Here is a 12,501-nt window from a genome sequence, read left to right as displayed (position 1 = left end):
TTGTTAGCAATACCAATTGATAACAACGCATTACGTAGTTTTTTGTGTGCATACAAACGTATGTTAACACGTCCGCAGATTGAAACAGTGGTGTTAGTTCTTTGTTGGTGCTCCGGCAATGGACTGCTTTGCTATTCAGTTTAAGAGATTTATAGTCACCATCTCTGTTTTGTTTCCTGTTGTATTTTTACTCTTTTATTCCTTTTGAACATTATGTTCGTTGTTTTATTGTTTGTCTTATTGGCTTTAATTTATAGTGTTTTCTTGTCTATGAAGCACCGAGAGAAAGAGATTAGGACTTTGGTTTGGTTTGTTTTTGTGTTTGTCTGTCAGCAGGATTACGGAAACAGTGTCATGAAACTCGGTCAAAAGGTTGTAGCATGGGCCAAGGAAGAACCCATAATCTTTTGGAGTGGATCCGAATCAAGGGGCAGATACACAATTTATTTTTCACTATCGTTAACAATGCAACATAGGGCATTTGGCCTTGGCAGAGGTCTGTGCTCTCCCTGCTGTTGTCTGTCTGTTTTTCTAATGTTCGCTCCAGCAGAGTTTTATTATCAACCGTGTTGCACTAAAGAAATGGGATCTACTTGAACTGCTGACACTTTGTCTAACTCCTTCTTACTCCGAATTATGGCATTGAGACAGCAGCCTGGAGATTATGTTATTTTGACTTATTTTGAACCCTCAGATGGAACCGGCAAAATCTGGTGAAGATGATTATGGGAAATGAGTGGATCTTCCTCCTGCTTTTTTTTTCTTCCCTAAAACAAACTACTTTTTTTAGTGTATAGAAAACAATGCATTATAGTTATTCACATTCACATTACGATTCTTCCTTTTGATTCCGCTTCTTATCGATTCTGATTCCTTGAGGGGTGGAGTTGAAACGGGTCACATGCTTATTTCACAGATAAGAAGAAAATCTTATTTTGATTCAATGGTGATTTACAGCTTTTTCAATGTTAAATAAAGCAGCACTTTAGAGCTTGTTACTGTGCTCCATGGCTGCAACACAGCAAGTGCATGTACGGCGACCGCTACGGAAACCAAAACGTGCGCGTGTTAAATTTGGAACCGATGATCAGATTCAAAACCAGATATTACAAACGATTCTAATACATTTTTTTATTTAATTGAATTTTTGAAACGATTTAAAGTTGGAACCGGTTCTCGATGCCCAATCCTAGTCACATGTGTAAATGCATTTGTGCTTTCAATCTAAGTAATATGACATGATCACATGTGAATTAAAAACCAATAGAAGCTTTTCCATCTTTCATATGATGGAGGAAAAGGAAGCCCACAGATCATCTTTAGCTCACACATTCGTCTGGAAATAAGATCCCTCCCCGTTTACACTTGGACTTGACTGCAGCATGTTGGGTAACTTAGCCCCTACACTCTAAGCTGTCTGTTCATTCAAAACATTTGCTCAGTCGGTTGCTGTGTAGGTTACCGGCCCCAGCAGCAAAGACAAAATGTGGTTCACAGTTTGGTGCTAGAATGTTGTCTCTGAAGATGGCTCGGTTGCTTTGTGTGAAGAAGGTCGGCCGTGTGGTTCAAAACAAAGCTACAACATTCGTATAAATACATTAAATGATCTTTATTGTGTCATTAGGCCTGTAACAATTATTACGTAATTTTCTAATTGTAAGAGAGCTGAGCCAGAAGGCAAAGCTCTCAATCTACCGGTCAGTTTTTGTTCCTACCCTCACCTATGGTCATGAAGGCTGGGTCATGACCGAAAGAACAAGATCCAGGGTACAAGCGGCCGAAATGGGTTTCCTCAGGAGGGTAGCTGGCGTCTCCCTTAGAGATAGGGTGAGAAGCTCAGTTATCCGTGAGGAGCTCGGAGTAGAGCCGCTGCTCCTTTGCGTCGAAAGGAGCCAGTTGAGGTGGTTCGGGCATCTGGTAAGGATGCCCCCTGGGCGCCTCCCTAGGGAGGTGTTCCAGGCACGTCCAGCTGGGAGGAGGCCTCGGGGGAGACCCAGGACTAGGTGGAGGGATTATATCTCTAACCTGGCCTGGGAACGCCTCGGGATCCCCCAGTCGGAGCTGGTTAATGTGGCCCGGGAAAGGGAAGTTTGGGGTCCCCTGCTGGAGCTGCTACCCCCGCGACCCGACCCCGGATAAGCGGATGAAGATGGATGGATGGATGGATTTCTAATTGTCAATTTTTTTACATAACATTAGCTAAGGTCTTGAGACGTATGACATGATTTTGTTTAGATATGTCATATTGTAATAATATAAGTGATTATTAGTCAGACTATATATTTTTATTATTATTATTTCAATTGTTAGTAGTTTGTACTTGATCCTATTCACACGTTCATAGCAACAAAAATGACAAGTGGGGGATACAGTTAGAGAATATGTTTTATGATAATAAAGAGGCGTAGTTTACTTGTTTCACTTATTACATTATCTGGGTCACATGACAGTGATATACCCAAAATATGTCTCCTGGAATTCATTCAAAACTTTAATTTGTTTAAAAAAGTAATACATAAATACATATTATATGTACATAAATACATTTTTTTTTAAATCTGACTGAAAGAGACAATTATATTGTTTTTAACAAATTTTGTTTTAGAATTTAATTGTACAGCAAAATTTTGAATTGTTACAGCTCTACGTGTCATATGGAGTTTTCGGTTCTTTAGGGAGAGAAAATAAATTAAAAAAAGTAAAGCACATCTTTCACATCGAAGCTAGAAATATGACAGCCAAGCACCATAACAGTGACGGTTATTTGCGTGGCTCTGTTAACTGTCTTTTAGACGGCGCGTGGCTTGGCATGCAGGTTAGTTGAATCAGTTATGGAAATGATCTGTAATTTGTCAAATCCACCTTGTACTATTGTTGCTCATGTCATGCTCAAAAGTTGCCTCCTCATTTTCAATATTTTTGTCAGTGTGCTGGGTGATTGTCTACAGATCGCTTGCTATTTGTTGACCAGTAGGGATAGACTGATTATCGGCCGTTTTTTGGGCAGTTTGCAGATGTTCTGTATTTGATTTGCCCTGGGAAGAGCAGGCTCACCTCTACAAACATCATGTACAGACCACACAGAGTCAAACAGCCTTAAACATGTGGTCAGAGAGAGACACCACACTGGGAAAAGAAGAAACATTTTGCCGGACAGTGTGGAAAAACATGAGAGATCGTTTTGTCAAAGCTAAAAAAAACGGCTTCATGGAAAGAGTGTTCTTTAACAGTGCTACAGGCAGACAGTCATTTAGATTTGGAGATAAACGACAGTCACGTTAACGATTAGAGTAGATAAATGTAATGTTTGGCGGTATGTCAGTGTTTAACATGGATGTGCTTGCTACTGTTGCCAGGCAGCCTGCTTTCCTTTACTTCCGCTCTCTTCTTCTCTAATACTTCTTTTTCATTTTTTTTATTTTGATTGTGCGCATTCTGGTGTTTCGGAGATGCGTTGAGCATTAAAGTCTCCGTGCACGCTTGTAGCACGCACCATCTATGGAGGCCCGCGCGCTAAGTCTAGCCAGGTCAAAAGAGAGCCACCTTTGAGACACGGATAACCCTGGCTTTAGACTCAACATACCACGCTAACCCACTAATCGCGCTTCGTGGTACCCCCCTCAGGTCAGAACAGGGCCTTTGATTCATAAGTAGTGTGAAACAACAAAAGGACCTGCAGACTTGAGACCATGAAAAGGCGTGTCCTTTGAGAAAGCAGGTTATTGCAAATATGTCTGACAGTGGAAACAGTGGAGTGTATTTCTTTGCCAGCCACCACTCATATTTTGCTTTGGCCCTGCAACATGTTAAACCTACACTACATTTGTAATCTCAACTGTGTTGTGTTTCCACAGGTGATGGCGTCCCAAAGGAAAACAGTCCCTTTATCAACAACACAGACAATGACAAAGGCAACAGCTACGATGGCACCAACATGGCCCTTTTTGAGGTAACAATTTTGTCATTAGCTTGATATAGCCCTTATACACAGGGCAGGGAGAGGTTTTATTGCACAAGGGGACCTGACAGTGTGATTTGTTTTGGCAAGATGATAGAAAGAGAAACCCTTAAACTGTGGGGTAGAAGCTGCAAATACATCAATATCCTTTTCAAGTAAACATTCACTGCCAGAACTATTTCTGCATTTGAAATTAGACCCAAACTGACCCAAAAGCATTCATGAATTCACAGTATGCTACAGCATCGGGGTAAGCTGTGGGTGAACTAAATAAATACACCAGGAGGTAAAAGTAACAATCTTTTCTTAGCTCAACAATGCGTCGAAGAGTTTATTTGCCATAAAAAGCTGGTGCGTTCCTTCAAGAAAATTCAGCTGAACTCTTTCCAGGTGCTTTGCTCTGCCATTTGGCAGACCTTGCCACTCAGTGGTCACTGGCCCTTGTAAAGAATCAATTAGGCACTGCGGCTTCTGTGTTCCCCACTCCGCATGAAGCTGACCCAGCCATGTTATTCTAAGAATGCTTTGAACAGTTAATTAAATATTCCACTGTTCAATTTTGTCCTGGAAGAGTTTGTACCTTTTTAAGCATATGGTAACTGACCACTCAAAGGCCAAATTAAAGTGCTCATATTATGCTTTTTGGCTTTTTCCCTTTCCTTTATTGTGTTATATATCTTTTTTGTGCATGTTATAGGTTTACAAAGTGAAAAAGCCCAAAGTTCCACCCCAAAGGGACTTACCATCTCCAACAGAAAACACTGTTCACAAACTGCTCCAAACAGCTCTATTGTAGTCCAGCCTTTACTTCAGAGACACACGTGGTCACTTTGGAACACACGTTATAATGCTCACCTAGCTGCTAGCATGGCACACCCTCATACTCTGCTTCTGACTGGCTAGTAGTCCTTACCTAGGTACTGTCAGGGCACGCCCTCATACTCTGTTTCTGACTGGCTAGTAGTCCTTACCTAGCTACTGAGCATGTGCGACTCCCAACAAAGATGTTACAGCAGTGAGAGGTCTCACTCTGTAGCTAAAACAGAGAGCTCAACACACAGGGTGAAAAGAGGAGCTGCAGCAATGTGCAGTACAACAAAAATATGGTGTTTTCTGAAAATTAAACCACATAAACCTATTCTGATATAACCTTTAAATACAATTATGAACCTGAAAATGAGCATAATATGAGCACTTTAAAGTTTAAATATGATTTTTAAAAATCCAAGTTTATTTTTATCCTGAGTGAGGACCGTGAAGTTTAAAAAAAATAAGTTGAAAAAAATGAAGTGTGTGATCCTGCTCTAAAAAAAAACAAAAAAAACATGTTCTCTATTGCAGGAGGAGATGGACAGCAACCCCATGGTGTCATCTCTCCTCAATAAACTGGCAAACTACACCAACCTCACCCAGGGGGCCCAGGAGCACGAGGAGGCTGATGATGATGAAGGGCCCAAGAAGAAAGCTGTTAAGGTACAGCAGAGAGCCTTCTTTAAATGCAATGTTTGTACCAGAGATCTAAGGTGGAGTACAATAAGGTACTGTAGAGTTGCATATAAACTGTTGTGAATTATCTAGTCTATATATACGACGTTTCGTTTACGGGATTGTTCCGGTGCTGCTAGAAGTTCCGTCGGATGTCCATCATCTTCCGCTTTCTTTGTGTTGCCGTTCTAAACTGGTTGGTTCGGAAAACAATTCTCTGAGCTTGAATCGACAGTCAAATTATATTTATCTTTTTTTTTTGTAAAATTCTCTACCCACACTCGACAGCCATTCACTCCAGGGCTCGACTCCCCACGTGCACATGTTCCACCAAAACAAGTTCCTTCCCGAGGCTATTCCTATCCCAGATTGTTGTGTGGACTAGCCAGACCCTCCTCTGCAGAGCTATGGAGATAGGTCTGGCAATGCGCGACTATGAATTATCTCATGCTGTCTAAATGGTAAACCTCATGGACAGAACAAGCGTTACAAGTGAACTCAATCATTCTTCTGCTTGATTGCCAATTGCAGACAGGTGTATTTCAAGTAACTTTGTAAGGTCTGCTCTCAGAACTGCAGATCTCTCTGCTCACCACCAAACCTCCATTCCATGTGTTCTGAGAATGCAAGCATGTTAAGTTTATCTGTATTTATTTACATTCCCTTTCTTAATCTGTTGTAATAGTTTAAGCTGATTATTGATGCAGTTTAGTCCAGCTGGTGATTGTTTGATTGATTAGTATTAAGTTTGTCTTATTAGGTACCGAGCACCGACAACGTTGGTTGGAGAAGGCCCTATTGGATTTGATAGGATTCTTTTTATTCTACAAACTAATCGCATTTTTGAGAGGCTAAAGGTGTGTTATAAAGCCTGAAAACTTGCACACGCATCAGAACTGATACATTTAAAAAAATATTGTATGGGTCTTGTGCTTGGGTGTAACAAAATTGCTCATTAGCGCCCCCTACAAAGTTTCAAAGAAGTAGCGCTCACAGTATGTTTTACCTAGATGTATAAAAATGTGTGGGCATATGCATCATGTCCAGAAAAACACAAAAGCCTCTTGGTGCCATACCGTAAACCCAACAGGCAGTAAGCTATTTTGAATTTACTGTGCAATTTTTGGATGTTTTTGACCATCTCTATACTCTTATATAGATTTAGTCGGCTTATCTTCACATTTGTCCAGTACAATCTAAAGACCTTGGCAAAGCTATATTGCGACGCTTTTGAGTCCTTGTAGAAACAGCGTGGCTGTAGTGTGTCATCGAATTTCTGTTATGCCACAAAACAGGAAGTGGTTTGTAACTAGACTGTGCATTGTCCAACCCGCCCCAAATGTATTTTCGAACAGTTTAATAAGTGTCCCGGCCTGAAGACATCGATATGCCAATATTACAGTTTTTGCCCATTGCTTCCACACTAAAAACTAATTCTTAGACCAAAGCCTCACTACCTAAACTTCTTGTAGCGTTCCTTAAACACAGTGTAACCATAGCTTTAACACATTGTCAACTTTGCACTTTGTTTGCAATTCTTTAACACACTTGTTGAGAAACACTACACACGTTTTCTTACATTAGACACTTTGTTCAAAAACAAAATCTCCTGTTGTCATTGGGAAAATACTCCGTTCAAAATGCAAAACTCATCTGGCAATTGTAGGAACTTCCATACAGACCTGAAAACACTGAAAAACAGAACACCAATCGGTCTGAGTCTGAGCACTACAGACAGGCCTCAGGGAAGACATTCTGAGGCAATGAGAGTCAGAGTAAGAGGAGGACAAAGAGACAGAGAGGAGTCGGACGTGGAAGAGACATTTCCTGTTATGTTGACGAGGTCCCCCCCCCCCAGCACACACACACACACAATAAAAATTCTCCCAATAGCAATTCATCCAGTAATAGTATATTTTTCTTGTTGCTAAATGTGATGATTTGTGATTCTATTTTTCTTTATTTCTGTAAGAATGTTTGTTTTTTGTAAAAACTCTTGTTTGATTACTGCAGAAATTCTACTTTTGAGTTTTACAGAAGACTGAGTCTGAGAAAATGACGATAAAAATAGAAACCCAAAGACTGCAGTGTTTTCTATAAAGCCCATCAGTGTGCTGCTGATATGAAAGAGGAACTCAAATGGTGCTTGTATGTATGATTTTGGTGTTTTTAGAAAGGAGTGGTAAGTTTTGATTGCAGTGTTTCATTTTGTCATAGATGTGAGTTGTTAATCTCCAAGTGCTGTCTGATTGGCTTGTGTGGAGAGTTTTGACGTAATGAGCCAGATTCTGCAAAAAGTGTGTAAGCAATAGGAACAAACTGTAAGTGATAGTCATAGCACCACCTACTGGCAAAAGGAAGTCAGCCTTATGTGACACACATTATCCCATTTACATGAATTTGCGTTGTGTTATCTAAACTTGATATATAGAGCAACATAAAGCATATTTAGAGCATGTCGTCTAATGCTGTGTCGGCCATTTTGCGCATTCGCCATTGAAACAGGAAGTTGTTGTAACTTGAATGTTCATTGTCCAATCTGCTCCAAACAGGCTCGTTCCAGATGAGCCAGGTCCGCGCAGAATCGATCGCCGCCGATTGCATGCCGGTTAGAGTTGTGTCCGACTTGATCCCGACTTGCTCTGACGTCATGCACACGTGGGCAACGGTAACCTCAGGAGATCAAGGCGGCCACAGGTTTGAGACGCAGGCAGCGCAGTTCTCAGCTGATCTAACAGATGATTGGTTCGGAATCGACTCAACACGATGACATTTCATATAAACATTATTTTTTTTATATATTTGTCTGATTTGAAGGTTTATTCTGTACAGAACACATGTTGTGTGGCTGATGGTGATGTTTAGAAGTCAGAGAGACTAAATCTGTTCAGATTAGGGATCATCTACAGTCTGTTGTTGATTAACATCAGCAGCAGATCACATGTAGAGCATTTTAACAGCTCCTCTGTCTTAATAAAAACAACTGGAGACTGTGTACAAGCTGATATAATTGGAATCGGACCTAACAGGATGTGAGTGTTTCTATGACTTCCTGTCCAGAATTAAGGCTGTAAACTGTACGACTTGACTGCGGATTTCTGTCACTGCCACCGGCTGCTGCTGCCTACTCCTGTCCACTTTACAGGCGAGGCCATTGAAACAGGAAGTCGTAACTTGAATGTACATTGTGTCCAAATGTCTCATGCTTGATAAGAGTCCCGGCCTGAAGACATCTACATGCTGGCATTGAGTCATAGTCATAGCGCCACTGGCAATGTGTATATAGTAGTAAATCATGTAAAATGATGTGACAAAGTGAATTACTATACGTGACAAACATCCGATTTACGTGAAATTTGCATTGAGTGGTCTACACTGGATGTGGATGTTTAGGGTGTGTTGTTTAACGCCACATAATGGACACAGGAAGTGATCTGAAAATTTGAATCATACCAATACATCATCTTTAGCGCCTCGCACTCTGCGAGGTGTCCAATGGTCGCAGAAATGCATGGCCACGCCGACCGCCGTGGAGCGCCCCTGACGTGCACAGAGGTGCAAGGGCCCGTTCATCGCTGCTTGCAGCTTTAATTAAGTTTGGATTATGTTTTGTTTGCACTGCAGAAAGCATGGTTTGGGATGGACAATAATACTTCCAAATCTGCAACAGTTGTCAACTTCTCTTTAATTTGAGAACCTCAGGCGGTTAGCTAAGCCTCCAGAACATAAGAAAAGTTTAATATTAACGATTGTTCTTTTAAATCCCCAGAACTATTATTACATAACAGGGTCTTTGACCAATGAAGCCCTGCTGTTTATTTTATTCTCAAATCTTTCTGAGGTTATGCAAACCTAAGCACCCTATTATCTTCTCCATAGCATTCTGTGTCCTTGCTTACCCTTCATGCTTACTGTGAAACTTTATCAGTGTTTGGCAAAAAATCTAAATGTCAAACCATTGTACAAATAGAAATATTAGAATTTTACCATTTGTAAGTGTATAATAGTTATCCAGTTACTTTCTGCAAGTTAAATACTGCAAAGAAGTTATTACGAAATCCAGTCAGTAAGCTTTTTGTGCTTGAAAGTAAGACCTGTAGGTCTTTTTTACCCTGTTGATTGAGTCACTGAACAATGGTAAAAGTAAATGTAATAAGAAATATACCGCTGGCTGTCCAGCAGCTACTTTCTCTTATTTATGAATCAGCACAGCCTTTGTGTTGTGCTTGCTCTACAGTACATTCATGATGTTTCTCCTTTAGGATCCTTCGATGCTCATGTTGTGGTTTCTTTGAAAATAAATATTAAAAGTAGCCACAGTGCTGCCATGCGGCACATAGATGCCTGTGTAACCGCAGCTTGAGTCCCATGCCAGTTGCTCCATCTTGTCCCCTACATGGAAATAGGCCTGGGGCACCTCCCATTGGCTTGCAGGAACATCTTGGTAAAGAATTGTCACCCCTCTTTCTCTGGACCAGTGGGACTAGTGCTGTACATTTGGAGATAGATGGCTCAAAAGGTAGCTGCTTGTCAATACCAGGGGATTGATTGAAAATGTTGTGTTTTTGTCAGAAACATTTTAATATATTCCTGTTGCCTGCGCCTTTTTACATGCTGTTGGGAAAGGAATGCTTTCTTTTGGGGTGGAAGCATTGAAGGATTTTGCACACGTTCTGTCACTGGTTACTGGATAGTATAGTGGTTTATATAAATGATGCCTGTGTCACTGAGATGTAAGTCTTAAATCCATATCAAACGTCAGCTGATTTTCATCGAACATTCATGTTTTGCTGAACATCGCGCAATCTTCATATTGCTAAGAGTAGGAGCTTATGCTTTGCAAACTGAGGATTTCCCTGTACACGATGATGCTGCCCTATTAAAGAGACGTTAAAACAAGATTGTGCCTGAGTAAAACCACAGTTTAAATTATTAAGCATGGGAAAATAAATCTGGATTCTCAGATTAGAATACTATCTATGTATGTATATAGAACAGATGCAGTGTTGATTCAAGTTATGGACTGCATTGTATTTAGATTTTTTAATTTTTATTTAATCTTAAATTAAAACTAACAATTGTCCATTTTGTTGCAATTCTGAAAAGACATTTTGATTTCATGATTTTTGTTTTTTTACTAATAACTGAGTTGACTCATACCATCTATTACCATGTCTGCACATTTTTTTCTTCCCGTTTCACTTCCCCTTTAGATATGCCTTTAGTTCCCCATTAAACTTATTCTTCTTCTCTTATTTTTCCTGTCTTATCTTTTGCTGCCTATTGTTGCTGTCACCTCATGTTCCGCTCCCCTTTTTAGCCCTAATCACCAAACACACACTTGTGCACATTCATTAATCTCATTTCTACTCTGCTGTCTTTTCCCCTCCCACCCCCTCCCCTACTGTACATCCCAACCCCTCTACAGAGCCCTCAGATGGGGACCTTCATGGGCGTCTACCTCCCCTGCCTCCAGAATATACTGGGGGTCATCCTGTTTCTGCGTCTTACCTGGATTGTCGGCACTGCCGGCATCTTGGAGTCCCTGGCTATTGTCTGCTTGTGCTGCTCTTGTGTGAGTACTCAACCCTTATGACCTACATGTCTTTTTTTTTTTTACTCTTATCCATCTTAGCTTTGAAAAATGAACAGTACAAACTGAAAAGGATGATTTGTCCTATATCAAGGTTTTAAAGTTATGCCATTAGAGCATTCACGATTATGTATGTGTACTTAATGTACACATCCAGCACTTTAATGCATTAAGAATACATTAGCACACAATAGTGAATATGTGGCCTTGTGCTTGAGTGTTGAGGTGACACTGGGGACAGTGCCACCTCAAGTCTTAATGGCAGACGGGTGCAAATGTTGGATTGACAGCAGTAATGAATGACAGGCAAGTTGACTTAGTGGTCACTGATCCCTGCTATATTTAGTCACTGTGACTCTCCATTTCCCATACATTCCTAGCTCCTAATGGTACCTGGCAGGCAGCTTGCCATGTAATCCCTCCATTTCCAAAGTGTCAGAAACATAGCGACATGCACACCCACACAGTGGCTATATTTGCCAATCCCAGGGCAGACAATGGATTACTTCAGCTTAATCAGGGAAAGTACAAACAAAAACCTCGAGTACTATCTCAGTTGAATGCTTTTTTATTGATAATGGAATGCTCTGATGGTATAACGTCATCAATTTCACTTTGAATATGGCCAAGGCCAGCAAAGCGACCACATTCCAAAATATGCAAAGTTAAGAATTAAACCTGAAATTTAAGTTAATTCCCGTAAACTGAAAGAAGCAATCAAACCCAGAACTCTGTTCATTGTGTGTTTAGTTAATGAAACGAATGAATGAAAAAAAATGTAACCCAGTACACTGCATCTGTAAAGCTATGAATTAAAAAAAATCTGATTTTGTAACTGTACAAACTGTTTGCCAAGAAAGATGGGGACTCCATTTCATATATTACAATCTAGCTAAAGTGCGTTTGGAAGGTTTACCCTCCATTGCATCACATCTGTTACATAATAAGAGCTTAGTCAAACAGATTAATGTTTTCTCTGCTTAGACCACATCTGACTTTGCACTGATGGTTCCACATCAGCTACCTGTTTATAGGTCATATTTTGTGTGCTCTAGACCCAACACTAGAAATGTCTAAAAATAACTCGTGAAAAATCCAGATGCCTTGAATTTAGAGCAGTTAGTATTTACTCTGTGCACTTCAGAACAGTCTCATGATCTCTTATTATTCATCACTCATGATTAAATCATCTTTCCTACTTTTACTGTTGACATGGAAGCCATTGCAAACCGTTTTCTGTTTTATTGCAACTTAAAGAGCTACAAATGGAGCAACACATCAATTTGGTTTTTAAGATGAAAACAAAGAGGCTCAGTGAGTCAGAATGGCTCTGATGAGACCAGGGATGACACTGACATATTGAGAGTACAAACACCCGTTTTCATTACTCCAGTACACAGCACAGCATGCTAAATATTTTCCATCATGTAATGATTAGTCTGTTCTTTGAGCGGTGTATTGCTCA

At 40.3% G+C, this 12,501-nt stretch overlaps 1 protein-coding gene across 6 annotated transcripts in view; it reads left to right on the top strand.

Annotated features, from left to right (window-relative positions):
* Nucleotides 1-12,501, top strand: part of slc12a7b (solute carrier family 12 member 7b) — a 108,452-nt gene that overhangs the window by 55,923 nt on the left and 40,028 nt on the right. For 5 of the 6 annotated variants that reach the window (XM_078281173.1, XM_078281174.1, XM_078281170.1 and 2 more), the window contains exons 2-4: nucleotides 3,855-3,949; nucleotides 5,300-5,431; nucleotides 10,872-11,018. In XM_078281173.1, coding sequence (XP_078137299.1) covers nucleotides 3,855-3,949; nucleotides 5,300-5,431; nucleotides 10,872-11,018 — 374 coding nt within the window. Of the gene's footprint in view, nucleotides 1-3,854; nucleotides 3,950-5,299; nucleotides 5,432-8,011; nucleotides 9,963-10,871; nucleotides 11,019-12,501 lie in introns of those variants that run through there. The other variant, XM_078281172.1, reaches the window with a different exon arrangement.

The sequence above is a fragment of the Sander vitreus genome, chromosome 22 (genome assembly GCF_031162955.1).
Source record: "Sander vitreus isolate 19-12246 chromosome 22, sanVit1, whole genome shotgun sequence".
In the NCBI taxonomy this organism is placed as follows: Eukaryota; Metazoa; Chordata; class Actinopteri; order Perciformes; family Percidae; genus Sander; species Sander vitreus.
The sequence above is the reverse complement of the archived record's forward strand: the minus strand, read 5'-3'. Positions and strand labels throughout refer to the sequence as shown.